General features: G+C 41.1%; 1 protein-coding gene across 4 annotated transcripts in view; it reads right to left on the minus strand.

Annotated features, from left to right (window-relative positions):
- The window catches only part of ezh2 (enhancer of zeste 2 polycomb repressive complex 2 subunit), a 93,887-nt gene that overhangs the window by 28,103 nt on the left and 47,574 nt on the right, over positions 1 to 18,210 (minus strand). For all 4 annotated transcript variants that reach the window (XM_078236538.1, XM_078236545.1, XM_078236527.1 and 1 more), the window contains 3 exons: positions 12,169 to 12,260; positions 10,602 to 10,842; positions 3,994 to 4,160 (listed from right to left, as the gene is read on the minus strand). In XM_078236538.1, coding sequence (XP_078092664.1) covers positions 3,994 to 4,160; positions 10,602 to 10,842; positions 12,169 to 12,260 — 500 coding nt within the window. The remainder of the gene's footprint in view (positions 1 to 3,993; positions 4,161 to 10,601; positions 10,843 to 12,168; positions 12,261 to 18,210) is intronic.

The following is an 18,210-nucleotide window of genomic DNA, read 5'->3' on the forward strand; positions in this document are numbered from 1 at the left end:
AAAGCCTGGGAACTACAGGCCAGTGAGCCTCACACCTGTGGCGGGTAAGTTGTTGGAAGGTATTTTGAGAGAAAGGACCTACATGCATTTGGAGATGCAAGGACTGATTAAGGACAGTCAGCATGGCTTTGAAAGTGGAAAATCATGTCTCACAAATGTGAGATTTTTGAAGGGGTAACCAAGAAGGTAGATGAGGGCAGTGCAGTTGATGTTGTCTACATGGACTTTAGCAAGGCCTCTGACAAGGGACCGCATGGTAGGTTGTTGCACAAGGTTAAATCTCACGGGATCCAGGGTGAGGTAGCCAAATGAATACAAAATTGGCTTGATGACACCAGAACAGAGGGTGGTTGTAGAGGGTTGCTTTTCAAACTGGAGGCCTGTGACCAGCGGTGTGCCTCAGGGATCGGTGCTGGGGCCACTGTTATTTGTCATTTATATTAATGATTTGGATGAGAATATAGGAGGCATGGTTAGTAAGTTTGCAGATAACACCAAGATTGGTGGCATAGTGGACAATGAAGGAGGTTATCCTCGGACTGCAACGGGATTTTGATCAATTGGGCCAGTGGGCTGACGAATGGCAGATGGAGTTTAATTTAGATAAATGTGGGGCGATGCATTTTGGTAGACTTACTCAGTTAATGGTAGGGCGTTGGAGAGGGTTACAGAACAAAGATCTAGGGCAGTGGTTCCCAAAGGGTGTGGCGCGCCACACTGGTGCGGCGAGAGAGGATGGCAAGTGTGGCGGAAAGATTCAAGGACAATCAAAGAAACATTTAAACATGGTTTAAACAAGCATTGTTTTATACTTTCTGGATGTCCCATGATCATATTATAAAGTAGTTGTGTTCTATGTTATGAATCAAGCACTGCTAGGAGTTGTTTTTTTTTTGTTTTTGAATGTATTTCTTATCAATAAAAAATTAGGTGTGGCACGAGCAAATTTTTATTCCGTAAGTGTGGCCCCCCAGTGAAAAAAGTATGTGAACCACTGATCTAGGGGTACAGGTTCATAGTTCCTTGACAGTGGAGTCACAGGTGGACAGAGTGGTGAAGAAGGCATTCAACATCTTGGTTTCCTCGGTCAGAACATTGAATACAGGAGTTGGGACGTTTTGTTGAAGTTGTACAAGACATTGGTATGGCCACACTTGGAATACTGTGTACAATTCTGGTCACCCTATTATAGAAAGGATATTATTAAACTAGAAAGAGTGCAGAAGAGATTTACTGGGATGCTACCGGGACTTGATGGTTTGAGTTATAAGGAGAGGCTGGATAGACTGGGACTTTTTTCTCTGGAGCATAGAAGGCTGAGGGGTGATCTTATAGAGGTCTATAAAATAATGAGAGGCATAGATCAGCTAGATAGTCAATATCTTTTCCCAAAGGTAGGGGAGTCTAAAACTAAGGGCATAGGTGTAACGTGACAGATACAAAAGGGTCCTGAGGGACAATTTTTTCACACAGAGGGTGATGAGTGTCTGGAACAAGCTCCCAGAGGTAGTAGTAGTTGCGGGTACAATTTTGTCTTTTAAAAAGCATTTAGACAAGTTACATGGGTAAGATGGGCATAGAGGGATATGGGGCAAATGCGGCAATTGGAACTAGCTTAGGGGTTTAAAAAAAGGGCGGCAGGGACAAGTTAGGCCGAAGGGCCTGTTTCCATGCTGTAAACCTCTATGACTCTGTGCACTCTGGAATTAAACAAAGGTAATTACATAGGCATAAGGACAGACTTGGCCCTGATAGACCGGACAAGAAGGCCAAAAGACAGGGCAGTTGATGAGCAGTGGCAATTTAAGGAGATATTCAATTTCTCCCAACTAAAATACAATCCAGAGAGATAGGATTGCAAAAGGGGAAAAAAAATCCATGGCCAAGCAAGGAAGAAAAGGATAACAAAGGCAAACTAAGACGTACCATATTGCAAAGGCCAGTGGCAGGCTGGATGATTGGGAAACTTTAATGATTAGCAAAGGGTTACTAAAAAAGTAATAAAAAGATAAATTATGAAAGGAATCTAGCACAAAATAAAAAAGGATAGCAAAAGCTTCTCCAAGTATATAAAAAGGGAAGAGAGTAGCTAAAGTGAATGTTGGTCCCTTGAGAGTGAGACTGGGGAGTTAATAATGAGGAACAAAGAAATGGCAGAGACGCTAAATCAATATTTTGCTGGGGGACACTAGCTCCATCCCAGCAGTAATAGGTAATAGAAAGGAAGAAACTTAGAATAATCAGCATCAATAGGGAAATAGTACTCAAACTATTGGGATTAAAGGCAGACAAGTTCCCAGGGAAAGCTGGCCTATATCCTATGGGATTAAAGGAAATGGCAGCAAAGATAGTGGATCCAAAATTTCCTGGATGCAGGAAAGATTCCAGTGGATTTGGAAAATGTTAATGCAACACCCTTATTCCAAAAGGGTGAGAGGCAGAAAGGAGGAAACTATAGACCAGTTAGTTTAACATCTGTTGTTGGGAAAATTGGGATTCATTATCAAGGATAACAGGACACTTAGAAAGTCAAAATGCAATCCAAGAGTCAGCATAGCTTTATGAAGGGTAAATGATATTTGACTAATTCACTTAAGTTCTTTGATGATGTAACAAGCCAAGTGGATAATGGGGATCCTGTAGATGTAGTATATCTGGACTTTCAGAAGGCATCTGATAAGATGCCACAGAAAAGGTTAATACACAAGGTTAGTTCACATGGGATCAGGGGTAATTTTTTTTAGCTTGGATAGAGGATTGGCTAACCAACAGAAAGCAGAGAGTCGGGATAAATGGGTCTTTTCTTGTTGGCAAGATATAACTAGTGGGGTGCCACAGGGTTCAGTCCTTGGGCCTCAACTATTTACAATCTATATCAATGACTTGGATACAGGTATAGAAGGTAATATAGCCAAATTTGCAGATGATACTAAAATAGGTGGGATAGTAAGTTGCATTGAGGAAATAAGAAATTTACAAATGGATTTAGATAGGTGCAGTAAGAAGTTTAACAACACCAGGTTAAAGTCCAACAGGTTTATTTGGTAGCAAAAGCCACACAAGCTTTCGAAAGCTTGTGTGGCTTTTGCTACCAAATAAACCTGTTGGACTTTAACCTGGTGTTGTTAAACTTCTTACTGTGTTTACCCCAGTCCAACGCCGGCATCTCCACATTTAGATAGGTGAGCAGACCAAAATGTGGCAGATGGAAATTAACATGGATAAGTATGAGGTTATCCATTTTGGTAGGAAAAACACATAAGCAAATTATCCAAATGAAGAGAGACTTTGAGGTGCTTCAGTGTAGTGGGATCTGGGTGTCCTTTTGCATGACATACAGAAAACTGGTATGCAGATACAGCAGGTAATAATATAGCTAAAGGGATGGAGTATAAAAGTAGGGAAGTGTTGCTGCAACTATAAAAGGCATTGGTGAGACCGCACCGGAAGTACTGTGTACAGTTTGGTCCCCTATTTGAGGAAGGATGTAGTGGCATTAGAGGCAGTTCACTAGATTGATTCCAAAGATGAAGAGCCTTGTCTTACAAAGAGAGGTTGAGCAATTTAGGCCTACACCCTTGAATTTAGAAACATGAGAGGAGATCCATATAGAGTGGAAGCTTCCTCTTGTGGGACATTCTGGAACAACAGATCATAGTTTTGGGATAAAAGGGACAGAGATGAGGAGAAACTACTTCTCTCAAATGCAATGGGGTGAAGGGTTATGGAAAATGGGCAGGAAAATGGATTTGAGGCTGAGACAAGATCATCCATGGTCATTTTGAGTGGCAGAGCAGGCTTGAGGGGCTGAATTGCCTACTCTTGTTCCTAGTTCTTATGTTCACTGGGTCCTACTCATTCTAAAAATAGTTTTGCTGAAAAATAATTGCGTTTTTACTTTAAGGGCTTTACTTGTCTTTGGAAATATATTTTCCAAGTGCAGAATAGTTTTATCTAGTTTTACTGACCTTGCAATGAATTATTGATTTTTACCTGTCTACATGTTTTGGTTCCCAATAACTTGGCAATAGCACAGAAGTTATTGTAGTAAGTGCCATGTAGAACTCGGAACAGTGAGGCTTCAGCTCCACTCCACTCCACATCCGAAAGATCAGATGTCAATTTCATCTTAACAGGGGTTTGACATCTGGAGTTTGCCTCTGAATGAAATAATAGTTTATAATCAGCAAAAGGTTTTGCATTGAAAATTTCACCCATCACAAAATAGTGAAAGAAGTGTAAAAACTACACAATAATCATCTTATATATTCAGACTGATAATTTAGCTTTTAGTTTCAAATGTTGAGGAAAGACTAAAATAAGTTCAATATTTATCTATTCCTACTGGTGAACAACATTACTAAATGAAACTTGAGGCTGTAATTACTTAAGCCACTTATTTTGGAGGAGATAAATAGTGCATTTCCACGTTATAATTTATATGCGACTCGTAGGACAAAAGTAGTTAAGGCCAGAACAAGCTTCATGGGTCTTCATAAATATTAACCATGGTAGAAATAGAATATATTAACCCAGTAAAAATTACAAAATTATAAAGTTTGAGAGTACATTAGATCGCCTTCTCATCTGGCTTCAAAGAAGCTGAACTCAGTCTGCGCATTACTCTTAACACAACCATAGTTCAAAAAAAGGTAATCTGGTAATTAGAATATAATGCAATCATCATTCAAACGTGACATGACTGATAAGCAAGTGGCACAATTATTGCTATAACCACAAGATTTTTTTTAAAGTCCAAGAATTTAGGCAGCAATACTAGATACCCATTACTTGCTCTAGTTAAAACAAAGATGAAATGCTGACATAGGACCTAAGTGCATTCCAAATGAGCAACATTTGTGAGACCCAGCACCAGAATAAATAGTTGATTTCTAAATGAATATGCAAAGCTATTTTTACTGTCAGCCATTATTCAAATATGATTGCCTAAATACTACAGTGCGGCCAAAGATTGACAGCCCTGTAAAAAACCCCAAGTTTCAATGTGTTCAGGAAATGCAGGGTACAGTGTTGCAATAAATATTTAGGACCAGTGCACCTTAAGTCATCGGTTTTCCCCATTTCCTGGGAAATCTCTACATGGTGGAGAAAACCTAGAATCAGTGTAGATGAGTCTGCAAGCTATCTTTATTTATTGGAGTGAGGAAGGGATTGCTACCAAGATAAACTGAGCCATCAATCAAACCAAGAGCCTGATAAGATGGGAAACAGGCAGGGAAACAGAGGTGCCAGCAGATTGGTGAGAAAAGTATCAGCAACATTTTAATTCCTTGCATGGTATGCACCGTCTATCATCTCTTTGTTTACCCCAACCTGGATTTTGCTTGCTCCCTGAGAGGACTACATAACATATCCCATTCCTCTGTCTTTTCCTTGTAGCTCTGCAAACTTTTCTTTTCAGGCAATTATCAAATTTCCTTTTGAAATTCAGGATTGCATCAGCCTCCACCAAAATCCCAGGCACTGCATTCCAAGATCAGAACCAATCGCTTTCGCCTCAGGCTCTTATCATTCATCGGATATCAGTATCCTTTGGTTTTTGACTGTTCCATCAAGTGGAAGTTTTGTTTATTTTATCAAATCACCTCTCGCCTTTCTCTTCTCTAAAGGAGAATAGTCCCAGCTTTGCCACTCTATTCATATAACTGAAGTCTCTCATCCCCAGAACCATTTGGGTAAATCCATCTGTACCCTTTCCAATGTCTTGGTAGCCTTCCTGAATGCAATGCCAGAACTGAACACTACTCCAGTTGAGGCTAAACCTGTATTTTATAAAGTTCAGCACATCTTCCTTGCTCTTGCATTCCATTCCACTATTTACAAAAACCAGGACACCAAATGTCTTATTAGCCACTTGCTCAGCCTGTCCTACCACCTTCAATGATTTCTGCTCACATATCCACCCTTGGGTGCCTTTGCTCTTGCTTTAGAATTGTACTTTATAGTTTATCTTGCCTTTTCTCTTTCTTCCAATCAAAATGCATCACTTCATACTTCTGTCAAATTTCATCTTCTACGTTTCACTCTTTCACTTAAAGTCCATTACTATCCCCTGCACAGTTCACAATAATTCCAGATTTTGTCTCATTTGCAAATTTTGAAATTTGTTTATTTGAGAAAAACAACAATATGCACAAGACAGTGATAAGAAAGCTTGTAAATTCAATGGCTCTCGGACTCCAACTGTCATCTTAACTCTATAATAATAAAGAGATTTGCACTGTAACTTCATTCCAGTGTTAATGTAAGCCTATTTGTGACACTAATAAATAAACTTTAAAAAAAACTAGATACTCCTCACTTTTGCTTCACTAAATACCGCTCTACACACCTAACCGAAAGCTTGGTTAGTCACTGGAGAATACCAATGTTGGGGAGAGCACCCTAATGAGAGGTGTACATTTAAAGATGTAACTTGTTTTGCCTGTAACAGGAGGGGGCATATTAGGATTAAATGTAAAGCCAAACAAAACCTACAAAAAGGGCCAACAAAATAAAATACAACTCCGGTGCATAGTTTAGAAAATGACTCCAAAGAAAAATCTAAAGTTTACAGAGTAAACAATACTCAATTACAATTGGGAGTGAGCAAGTCGACCCCAATTGTAATTGTGTTAATGGGGAAGGGTCGACCACTAAAAATGAAGGTGGATACAGGAGCCTCTGACATAGAAGAGCAGATGTATCGGTATTTAGAAGGTGGAGTGGTTCCTTAAATTAAAAAGCACAATGGCCAGGCACACTGGAGAAGCCTTGAAGATGCTCTGTACCACAGTAGCACCAGTAACCTATCAACAGTAATCAGCCCAGTTACCATTGTGGTCAAGGGCCAAGTCTGGTCCTGCCAGATCCAATTATATTGGTTTAGGATTTTCAGCATTAATAAAGGTAAATTTCATGGAATATTAAGGAAATGCCAAAAAGTATTTCAGAACAAACTGGGCAAGACACAGAGTATTAAGGCAAAAATCTGCTTTGATCCTGAGGCAACACCCAAGTTCTACAGATCTCGCCTAGAACTCTATGCTAACACAAAAAAAACGAGGCAGAGCTCAAGCAGTTGGAGGACTTGGGAATAGTTAAGCCTGCGCAGTTCTCTGAGTGGGCTTCCCCCATCATCCCCTGTTCGACTGAACTGTCAGGATATTCAGAGATTATAAGTTAGCCATCAACCAAGCAGCAAAACTGGATCAGTATCCTATACCAAAAAAATCAAAGATCTGTATGTCAAGTTAGCTGGAGGGCTAATATGAAACTCTACGAATCATACTTATCAGCAGATAAGAGTTAGATGAGGCATCCAGGAAATTCATAACAATCAAGACCCACGAAGGTTTATATCAAAATATCCAGCTGCTGTTCGGAACTTCAGCGTGTGCCACATTGTTACAGGGCCTGCCAAGATAGTTGTCTATTTGGATGACATATTAATTACAGGAGCTTCTGAAGAACACTTGGCAAATTAGGAGGAAGCATTGGAAAGATTAGAAGAGGCAGGGGCAAGGTTCAAGAGAGGAAAATGCACATTTCAAGCCCACACAGTAACATACTTAGGATTCAGGATCAACACTCAAGGTCTGCATCCTATGGAGGAGATGGTTAAGGCAATCCAGGAAGTACCAGCTCCAGAAATGTATCAGAACTTAACTCATCCTTGGGGATGATGAATTATTATGGATGAGCTTTTCCCGATCTGTCCATGTCGCTGGAACCCTTGTATGCACTTCTCACGAGGTAAAGGCATTGGAAATGAAAAAATGAGCAAGTTAAAATTAGATTGCAGTCTTCAAGCCACTTGGTTCATGTTGACCCTGCAAAAGAAAGTGCTGACCTGTGATGCCTCGCCCAACAGAACAGGAGCAGTTTTGTCCCACAGACTTGAGGAAGGTGTAGTAGTGACCTATAGCTTTCATTTCAAGAACACTAACAGATGCTGAGAGGGCCTATTACCAGATCAAAAAGGAAAGTTTGGCCATTATTTATGGGGTGAAAGGGTTTCATCAGTACATATACCAAAGGCACTTTCCAATAAATACTGACCTTAAACCACTTTTCAGGTTGCTCAGAGGGGACAAAGTCATTCCCCCCCACTGTGTTTCTTTTTATTCACTAGTGGGACATAGGCATTGCTGGCTGGCCAACATTCATTGCCCATCCCTAGTTGCCCTTGAGAAAGTGGTGGTGAGCTGCCTTCTTGAATTGCTGCAGTCCACGTACTGTGGGTTGACCTAAAATGACTTTAGGGAGGGAATTCCAGGATTTTGGCCAAGCGACTGCAAAGGAGCGGTGATATATTTCCAAGTCAGGATGGTGAGTGGCTTGGAGGAGAACCTGCAGATGGTGCTGTTCCCATATATCTGCTGCCCTCGTCCTTCGAGATAGAAGGGGTCGTGGGTTTGGAAGGAGCTGTCTAAATATCTTTGGTGAATTGCTGCAGTGCATCTTGTAGATAGTAGTAGCAGCAGTATATACTGAGCATCAGTGGTGGAGGGAGTGGACGTGGGCCAATCAAGCAGGCTGCTATGTCTTGGATGGTATCAAGCGTCTTGTGTTGTTGTTGGAATTGCACCCATCCAGGCAAGTGGGGAGCATTCCTTCACACTTGTGCCTTGTAGATGGTGGAAAAGCTTTGGGGAGTCAGGATGTGAGTTACTCACCACAGTATTCCTAGCCCCTGACCTGCTCTTGTAGCCACTGTGTTTATATGTGTCAGCGAGGATCCAATGTTGGCACTGCTGTTGGCAACATACAACTGACTATACATTCCAACATAAACCAGGCACCCATATTGCCAATGTGGATGCCTTAAGCCTCCTTCCTTTGCCAAAAGGTATTTCACCACAAGTGCCCCAAGAAATTGTGCTTGCTCTCAACTTTCTGGGCATGTTAGTTGTATCGACATGACAAATCAGTTGTGGGCCCAAAGGGACCCCATTTTGTCTCGAATCAAATGGATGGTCCTTCACAGTTGGCATCAAGAATTTCGACTGTTCCAAATCAGAGAGAATGAGCCAAATTGTAAAGATGGAGTATTGTTGTGGGGAGCCAAAGTGGTTGTTCATGCTCGAAAAACGCTATTACAAGAATTGCAACAAGAATGCGCTGTGCACATCACAATATGACAAAAATGAAAATGGTAGCCCGGAGTTGTGGTGGCGGCGGCCTGGGATCGATAAAGACATTGAAGTTGGAGTTTAGGAGTCGTTGAGTTTACAAACTCTCTTATTGCCATCCATGTATATCTTTGTTTTTCTCAAATAAACCTCCAGGTCTTTTATCTGCCTTGTTCGTCAATTCCCCAGTGATTACAGACTGCTTAAGCATCTTAGAAGTCATGAATTGTATTGAATATTGTGCAATCAAACATCCATACTTATGACCTTATGATGGAATAAAGATAATTGATGAAGTAACTGAAGACAGATGGGCCTGGGTCACTAGACTGAGAAATTCCTGCAGCAAATGTTCCTCAACCAAAGTACATTCTGTACCCTTGCTATCCTCAGTGCTTCCAAACAACATGGAGGAGTGTAACAATTCATCAGCTGAGGGTGGTGGTAGATGGTAAATCAACAAGCGGTTTCCTTGTCCATGTTTAACTTGATGCCATGAGACTTCATGCAGTCAAAGTCAATTTTGAGGACTCCCAGGGCAACCCCTTCTCAACTGTATACCACCACTGTGCTAGCACCTCTGCTGGATCTATCCTGTTTGTGCACAAGACATACCCAGAGATGGAGGAAGTGTCTGGGAAGCTGAAAGGCATGATTTGGCAAGTATAACAATGGCAGGCAGTTGCAGTGGACAGCTCTCCCAATTTTTGCACAAGCCTCTGTATATTAGGAAGGAGGAGTTGGCAGTGTGCCATTGTTGTTTTTGGTGCCTGGGTGAATGCCAGGTAGCCCATCCAGTTTTATTCCTTTTTAATTTTTCTATGACAGCTTGGTACAGCTCAGTGGCTTGCTAAGACCATTTCAGAGGGCAGTTAAGATTCAACTAACATGTGGGCCTATTGACAAACAGGCAAGGAAGGCTGATTTCCCAGCTAGAAGTACATTCGTGAGCCAGATGGGGTTTAATGACAATCCTGGAGCTCATGGTCACCATTTCTTAGAATACCTTTACATTCAATTAATAAATAATTCTGGAATTAAAATTCCACCAGCTGCAGTGGTAGGATTTGAACTGCTGTCCAAAGCATTAACCTGGATCTCTAAATTACAGAGTCCAATAACATCACTAACCAAACAGAGGCTTTGTGAGGTAGAGTTAAGTAAATAGAGGTGTCATTACAATACTGGGTACATTCTATAGGGCTCCAAATATTGAAAAACATACTTCTTTTGTGCAGTAATGTTTCTTGAACTCGCAAAACACTTACTAGATTGCAATCCTGCCTTGCAACTCTGCTGCAAAAATAAACTACTTTCAGCTCAAAATTTTTCAACTGTAGCATATTTAACAATTTAATCAAGCTTTTTCCTGATGCTCAACTAGGAACCACTGAACAATTTTTTCCTATACAATTGGCGAATAGTTCCTATGTTTTTCATTGACTTTTTAAAAAAAATTTCCTTTACCAGAGGAGCTTGTGGTATCATCTTTTTTGTCCTCTTCATCTTTGTCATTTATCTCGCCTGCAGTATCCGTTCCAGCTTCTCTGTCACTGTCCGTATCTTTAGCCTCAGATTGGTTTATTGTTGGTGTACTGGGTCGACTTGTGCTATTTGGATGACGTCCTCTGCGACGTCCACCTGGACGCTTAGGTGGTGTTTTTATTCGCTCAGCTGTCAAGGCAACTGCAAAATCCTTTGCTCCATCCTAAAACAACAAAGCATAATTCAGACTGAGGCTGATTTGTTTGTGTCACTGAGATGTAATGCTGTGCACTTCTAACAAATTATTGTATTATTACACATCCTTTGACATAAAAACCATCCCAAGATGTTTCACAAACTGAAAAAGATATGGAACTACAACTGACATGGGGTTAATCAATTTACTTTACAAATCACTAATGAAATGTTGTTTTGCTCTGATAATCCTTCAACCATAAAGTTTTTTCTCCCCCCCAATTAAACCATTGGAACATGGCCTTGTGTTAAAAACAGAATCCAGGTTGGGATTTTCAAGTCAATCCTCTACAGTAGCCATGAATTTTATCAACTTAATAAAGTTATAAATTTAAGTTAACTTTAAAAAACAAACTTGATTCAATATTAGAATATTACAAGATGCCATAGCTGGTCCTTCAACAAGAATGCATTTAATTTAAAGAGAGCCAGCAGTAAATGTACCATACCGTAAAGCTAAACAGACAACTCCCAGAAATACACCAAGTTCCATATCCCAGGATCCAACGATACTTTCAACTTCGGTTTTACAAAAAAACCCAGCTTGGAGTTGAAATAAAATTATTCATAGAGAAACAGATATAATGAAGTAACTTCCTAAATATGTTAACCATGAGATATCTGATGCAAACAGATCACACGATTGTTTGTGTGCTTGTCCAAATTTAAGTGACATCTTGGCCAATGAATCCCTGTAATAGTAAAAAGCTGCAAACAGCAGAAGTTCCATTGTGTCTGGGTCGGCACAAAATCTCTTAGAAATGCTAGTTTCAAAACCATTTCAGGAGGGTAAAACACACACCAATCTGATGATGCTGATAAGATCAGGTTATTCCCCGTTGAAACACATATACGTTGAATTCATATACAATTTAAGGTGGTACAATCAAAGGGAGGGGAGGTGTTTGCATCAATCATTGTCAAGGTGTGATCTTTGTACTCCAACAAGTGTGTTTAGGGACAAAGATGCAACTTGGAAGGATAGTCATGGGCAGAATTGATCATCCACACTGATGGGAACATACTTTGAGTGATAGTCAAGATGTTAACCATTTGAAAATTGAAATTAAAAGGGTAACAGCATTTGAAAGTATTGACTGAAATTCAAGGAAGCAAGGTACTGACATTTGTATATCATCAGTGATATAATAAAGAGTTAAAGATTAGAGTTGTACTGAATTGTGAGCCTTGAGTATTTTATCCCAAATGGATGGGTTCAGCTTGGAATTTTGCATACAACATGGGAGGTGTGGGTTTATCTATATATGTTAACTGGGGTGGAAAAGGCTCCTACCAGAAACAAACAGCAGTCTTGTCCACATTGTTCTGTCTCCGCTCTGGTCTCAGGTGTCTTGCGTTTGTACGTATTAGGAGTAGCATGGAAAGCTGCATCAAAAATAAGTTCAGCATCAAGAATACCTCGAGAAGTTTTAAGATAGTTACTCTATACCAAATTCTTACTAAATTTAATCAAATTTTACCAAAACCAAACAACTTTTCTCTAACAAGGCATGGCAGGAATAGCATTACATCAACGGTTCAGAATAGGAAGGCTAATCCAAAGGAATAAAAATCAGGTTAATTTTCATTTACATCAAGTGTCATTAGAATTTTGACAGGCAAGTCAGCTGCTCCCCTCCCCCCTTTTCATAAAAAGGCCGAACAAAATATTTTCTGCTTCCCACCAAAACAATTCAATTGTAAGGGGAATAGACAGGCATTTCTGTGGCCGCAAATGAGACTCCAGAATAGTATGTTGCCTCCCTGGTGCTAGGGTCAAGAATGTCTCGGAGCGGCTACAGGACATTCTGAAGGGGGAGGGCGAGCAGCCAGTGGTCTTGTACACATTGGTACAAGCGACATAGGTAAAAAAACGGATGAGGTCCTTAAAGCAGAATACAGGGAGCTAGGAAGAAAGTTAAGAAATTGGACCTCAAAGGTAGTGATCTCAGGATTACTACCAGTGCCACGTGCTAGTCAGAATAGAAATGAGAGGATATGTCAGATAAATACGTGGCTGAAGAGATGGTGTCAGGGGGAGGGTTTCAGATTCCTGGGGCATTGGGACCGGTTCTGGGGGGGGGGGGGGGGGGGGGGGTAGGACTGATGTCCTAGGGGGAGTGTTTGCTAGAGCGATTGGGGAGGATTTAAACCAATATGCCAGGGGGATGGGAACCTATGTAAGGAGTCCGAGAAGGAAGGAGCAAGGACAAAATGTGGGGAGAATATTCCAACTACATAAAAAATCAGGAAAAAAATTAAAAGGAAGGAGAACTCAGGAGATGTTATTAATGGAAGTGTTAGAATTCAAAGAAGGTACAAAAACTAACATAAGGGCACTTTATCTGAATGCTCGTAGCATTCAAAACAAGGTAAATGAGTTGACAGCACAAATCATTGTGAAAGAATATGATTTGGTGGCCATTACAGAGACATGGTTGCAGGATGGTCACGACTGGGAGTTAAATATCCAGGGATATTAGACTGTTTGGAGGGACCAACATGAAGGTAAGGGAGGTGGTGTAGCTCTGATATTTAAGGATGACATCAGGGCGGTAGTGAGAGATGATATAGGTTCTATGGAAAAAAGGTTGAATCCATTTGGGTGGAAATTAGAAATACTAAGTTAATAAAAATTACTGATATGTGTAGTCTATAGGCCACCAAATAATGACATCATGGTGGGGTGAGAAATAAACAAAGAAATAACTAATGCATGTAAAAATAGTACAGCAACTATCATGGTGGATTTTAATCTACATATCAATTGGTCAAACCAGGTCGGTCAGGGCAGCCTTGAGGAGGAGTTCATAGAATGTATCCGCGGTAGCTTCCTTGAACAGTATGTAATGGAACCTACAAGGGAGCAAGCTATGCTAGATCTGGTCCTGTGTAATGAGATGGGAATAATTAATGATCTTGCAGTTAGGGATCCTCTTGGAAGAAGCGATCACAGTATGGTTGAATTTAAAATACAGATGGAGCGTGAGAAGGTAAAATCCAATACCAGTGTCTTGTGCTTAAACAAAGGAGACCACAAAGCGATGAGGGAGGAGTTGGCTAAGGCAGACTGGGAGCAAAAACTTTATGGTGGGACAATTGAGGAACAGTGGAGGACTTTCAAAGCGATCTTTCACAGTGCTCAGCAAAAGTATATACCAGTGATAAGAAAGGACTGTAGAAAAAGAGATAATCAGCCATGGATATCGAAGGAAATAAAGGAGGGTATCAAATTGAACGAAAATGCATACAAAGTGGCAAGGATTAGTAGGAATCTAGAGGATTGGGAAATCTTTAGAGGTCAGCAGAAAGCTATGGAAAAGCTATAAAGAAAAGTAAGATGGATTATGAGAGTAAACTAGCTCAGAATATAAAAACAGATAACAAAAGTTTCTACAAATATATAAAACGAAAAAGAGTGGCTAAAGTAAACATTGGTCTTTTAGAGGATGAGAAGGGGGATGTAATAACTGGAAATGAGAAAATGGCTGAGGCATTGAACAGGTATTTTGTGTCGGTCTTCACAGTGGAAGACACCAGTAACATGCCAAAAATTGATGATAGGAAGGCTATGGCAGGTGAGAACCTAGAAACTATCACAAAAGAGGTAGTGTTGGGCAAGTTAATGGGGCTAAAGGTGGACAAGTCTCCTGGTCCTGATGGAATGTATCCCAGGGTACTAAAAGAGATGGTGGGAGCAACAGCAAATGCACTAGTGGTAATTTACCAAAATTCGCTGGACTCTGGGGTGGTTCCAGCAGATTGGAAAACAGCAAATGTGACGCCACTGTTTAAAAAAGGAGGTAGACAAAAGGCGGGTAACTATAGGCTGGTTAGCTTAACTTCTGTAGTAGGGAAAATGCTTGAATCGATCATCAATGAAGAAATAGTGAGACATCTGAATATAAATTGTCCCATTGGTAATACGCAGCATAGGTTCATGAAGGGAAGGTCATGTTTGACTAATTTGGTGGAATTCTTTGAGAACATTACATGTGCAGTGGACAATGGGGAACCTGTGGTTGTGGTGTATCTGGATTTCCAGAAAGCATGTGACAAGGTGCCGCACCAAAGACTGCTACATACGATAAAGGTGCATGGTGTTACGGGTAATGTATTAGCATGGGTAGAGGATTGGTTAACTAACAGAAAGCAAAGAGTGGGGATAAATGTGTGTTTTTCTGTTTGGCAATCAGTGATTAGTGGTGTGCCTCAGGGATCAGTGTTGGGACCGCAATTGTTTACGATTTACATAGGTGATTTGGAGTTGGGGACCAAATGTAGTGTGTCAAAATTCGCAGATGACACTAAGATGAGTGGAAGAGCAAAGTGTGCAGTTGATGCTGAAAGTCTGCAAAGGGATATAGATAGTCTAAGTGAGTGGGTGAGGGTCTGGCAGATAGACAATGTTGGTAAATGTGAAGTCATCCATTTTGGGAGCAATATCAGCAAAATGGACTATTATTTAAATGGTAAAAAAATTGCAGCATGCTGCTGTGCAGAGGGACCTGGGTGTCCTTGTGCAGGAATCTCAAGCAGTTGTTTTGCAGGTGCAGCAGGTAATTAAGAAGGCAAATGTAATTTTGTTCTTCATTGCTAGAGGGATAGAGTTTAAAAACAGCGAGGTTATGTGGCAGCTGTATATGGTGCTGGTGAGGTCATAACTGGAGTACTGTATACAGTTTTGGTCTCCTTACTTGAGAAAGGATATACTGGCACTGGAGGGGGTGCAGAGGAGATTCATTAGGTTGATTCCGGAGATGAGCAGGTTGGCTTATGAGGAGAGACTGAATAGACTGGGGCTATGCTCATTGGAATTTAGAAGAATGAGGGGAGATCTTATAGAAATATATAAGATTATGAAGGGAATAGACAAGATAGCACGGAAATTGTTTCCACTGGCGGGTGAAACTAGAACTAGGGGGCATAGCCTCAAAATAAGGGAAAGCAGATTTAGGACTGAGTTGAGGAGGAACTTCTTCACACAAAGGATTGTGAATCTGTGGAATTCCCTGCCCAATGAAACAGTTGAGGCTACCTCATTAAAAAAGGAAGTAGACAAAAGGCGGGTAACTACAGGCCGGTTAGCTTAACGTCCGTAGTTGGGAAGATGCTAGAGTCCATTATTAAAGAGGAAATAACAGAGCACCTGAATAAGAATGGTTCGATCAAGCAGACGCAGCATGGATTCATGAAGGGAAAGTCGTGTTTGACGAATCTACTGAACTTTTATGAAGATGTCACTAGTGCGGTTGACAGAGGGGAACCGGTGGGTGTGGTGTTTTTAGATTTCCAGAAGGCGTTCGATAAGGTGCCTCACAAAAGGTTGCTGCAGAAGATTGGGGTACACGGAGTTAGGGGTAAGGTGTTGGCGTGGATTGGGGATTGGCTATCTAACAGGAAGCAGAGAGTTGGGATAAATGGGTGCTTTTCTGGTTGGCAGTTGGTGACCAGTGGCGTGCCGCAGGGATCGGTGCTGGGGCCTCAATTGTTTACCATTTACATAGATGATCTGGAGGACGGGACTGAATCTAGGGTATTCAAGTTTGCTGATGACACGAAGGTGAGTGGGAAAGCGAATTGCGTGGAGGACGCGGAAAGTCTGCAGAGAGATTTGGATAGGCTGAGCGAGTGGGCGAGGATCTGGCAGATGGAATATAACGTTAGCAAATGTGAGGTTATCCACTTTGGAAGAAATAATAGTAAATTGGAATATTATTTAAATGGAGAAAAATTACATCGTGTGACTGTGCAGAGGGACCTGGGGGTCCTTGTGCACGAATCGCAAAAACTCAGTCTGCAGGTGCAGCAGGTGATCAAGAAGGCGAATGGAATGTTGGTCTTTATCGCGAGGGGGATAGAATATAAAAGCAGGGAGGTCTTGCTGCAACTGTACAAGGCACTGGTGAGGCCGCAACTGGAGTACTGTGTGCAGTTTTGGTCCCCTTATTTGCGAAAGGATATATTGGCCTTGGAGGGAGTGCAGAGAAGGTTCACCAGGTTGATACCGGAGATGAGGGGTGTAGCTTATGAGGAGAGATTAAACAGATTGGGTCTGTACTCGTTGGAGTTTAGAAGGATATGGGGTGATCTTATAGAGACATATAAGATAATGAAGGGGCTGGATAGGGTAGAGGTGGAGAGATTCTTTCCACTTAGAAGGGAAACCAGGACTAGAGGGCACAGCCTCAAAATAAGGGGGGGCCGGTTCAGAACAGAGTTGAGGGGGAACTTCTTCTCTCAGAGGGTAGTGAATCCCTGGAATTCTCTGCCCATTGAAGTGGTGGAGGCTTCCTCGTTGTATATGTTTAAATCACGGGTAGATAGTTTTCTGATCGATAAGGGAATTAGGGGATATGGGGAGCAGGCGGGTAAGTGGAACTGATTCGCTTCAGATCAGCCATGATCTTGTTGAATGGCGGGGCAGGCTCGAAGGGCCAGATGGCCTACTCCTGCTCCTATTTCTTATGTTCTTATTGAATGTTTTTAAGGCAAGGATAGATACATTTTTGAACAGTAAAGGAATTAAGGGTTATGTTGAGCAGGTGGGTAAGTTAAGCTGAGTCCACGAAAAGGTCAGCCATGATCTTATTGAGTGGCGGAGCAGGCTCGAGGGGCCAGATGGCCTACTCCTGCTCCTTGTTCTTATGTAAAACAGTGAGGTATAATAGTGGCAAGAAAGTGCTGGGATTTAAAACAAGATTCTCTCCGAACTCTTTAATGTACAGCTTTTACTGTACAGTAGTTCTGGAAATAGGAAAAAGACTATTAGAGTAAATAGAAAATAATTTGAATATTGCTGAAAAGAGAGACATGTTCCTGATACTTTTCATTCTGCTCTTGGCACAAGTTTGTTTTTCACTAATAGGATGCAGCCATCAGTCCATAAAAACATTCTGTCTATCCTATAATCGAGAAACAGGGTATGAATTTGCCGATCTTGTGCTCAATTAGATCATGCTTGTAAAAACTCCAAAACAAAACGTCAATGGGTTGTTGCGATTACGTGAATGGCAGCTCTTACCGAACATTCTCCGCGGAGTGTGCTAATAACTGCACCAACAAAAAATTTAAGATAATCAGTTAAGCTTGTGATGTGGCTCATGTACGCTCACTGGGAGCCACATATATTCATCCACTGGATCCCACTCACTGCAAACAAAAGGAATGCATTCAAACCATGTGTTTTTCTTCACATTTACTTGGTGGGGGCGGGGGAGTAGAGAACAAGATCTTCATTGCAATGTCTCGATTAGAGTCAACTTGTCAACCAACTAATCAGCAACTTTTTCACCTTTGGTAGAAGCTCTGATAATTTGAAATTTGGCATTCTTAC

This window comes from Mustelus asterias, chromosome 2, assembly GCF_964213995.1.
Source record: "Mustelus asterias chromosome 2, sMusAst1.hap1.1, whole genome shotgun sequence".
NCBI lineage: Eukaryota > Metazoa > Chordata > Chondrichthyes > Carcharhiniformes > Triakidae > Mustelus > Mustelus asterias.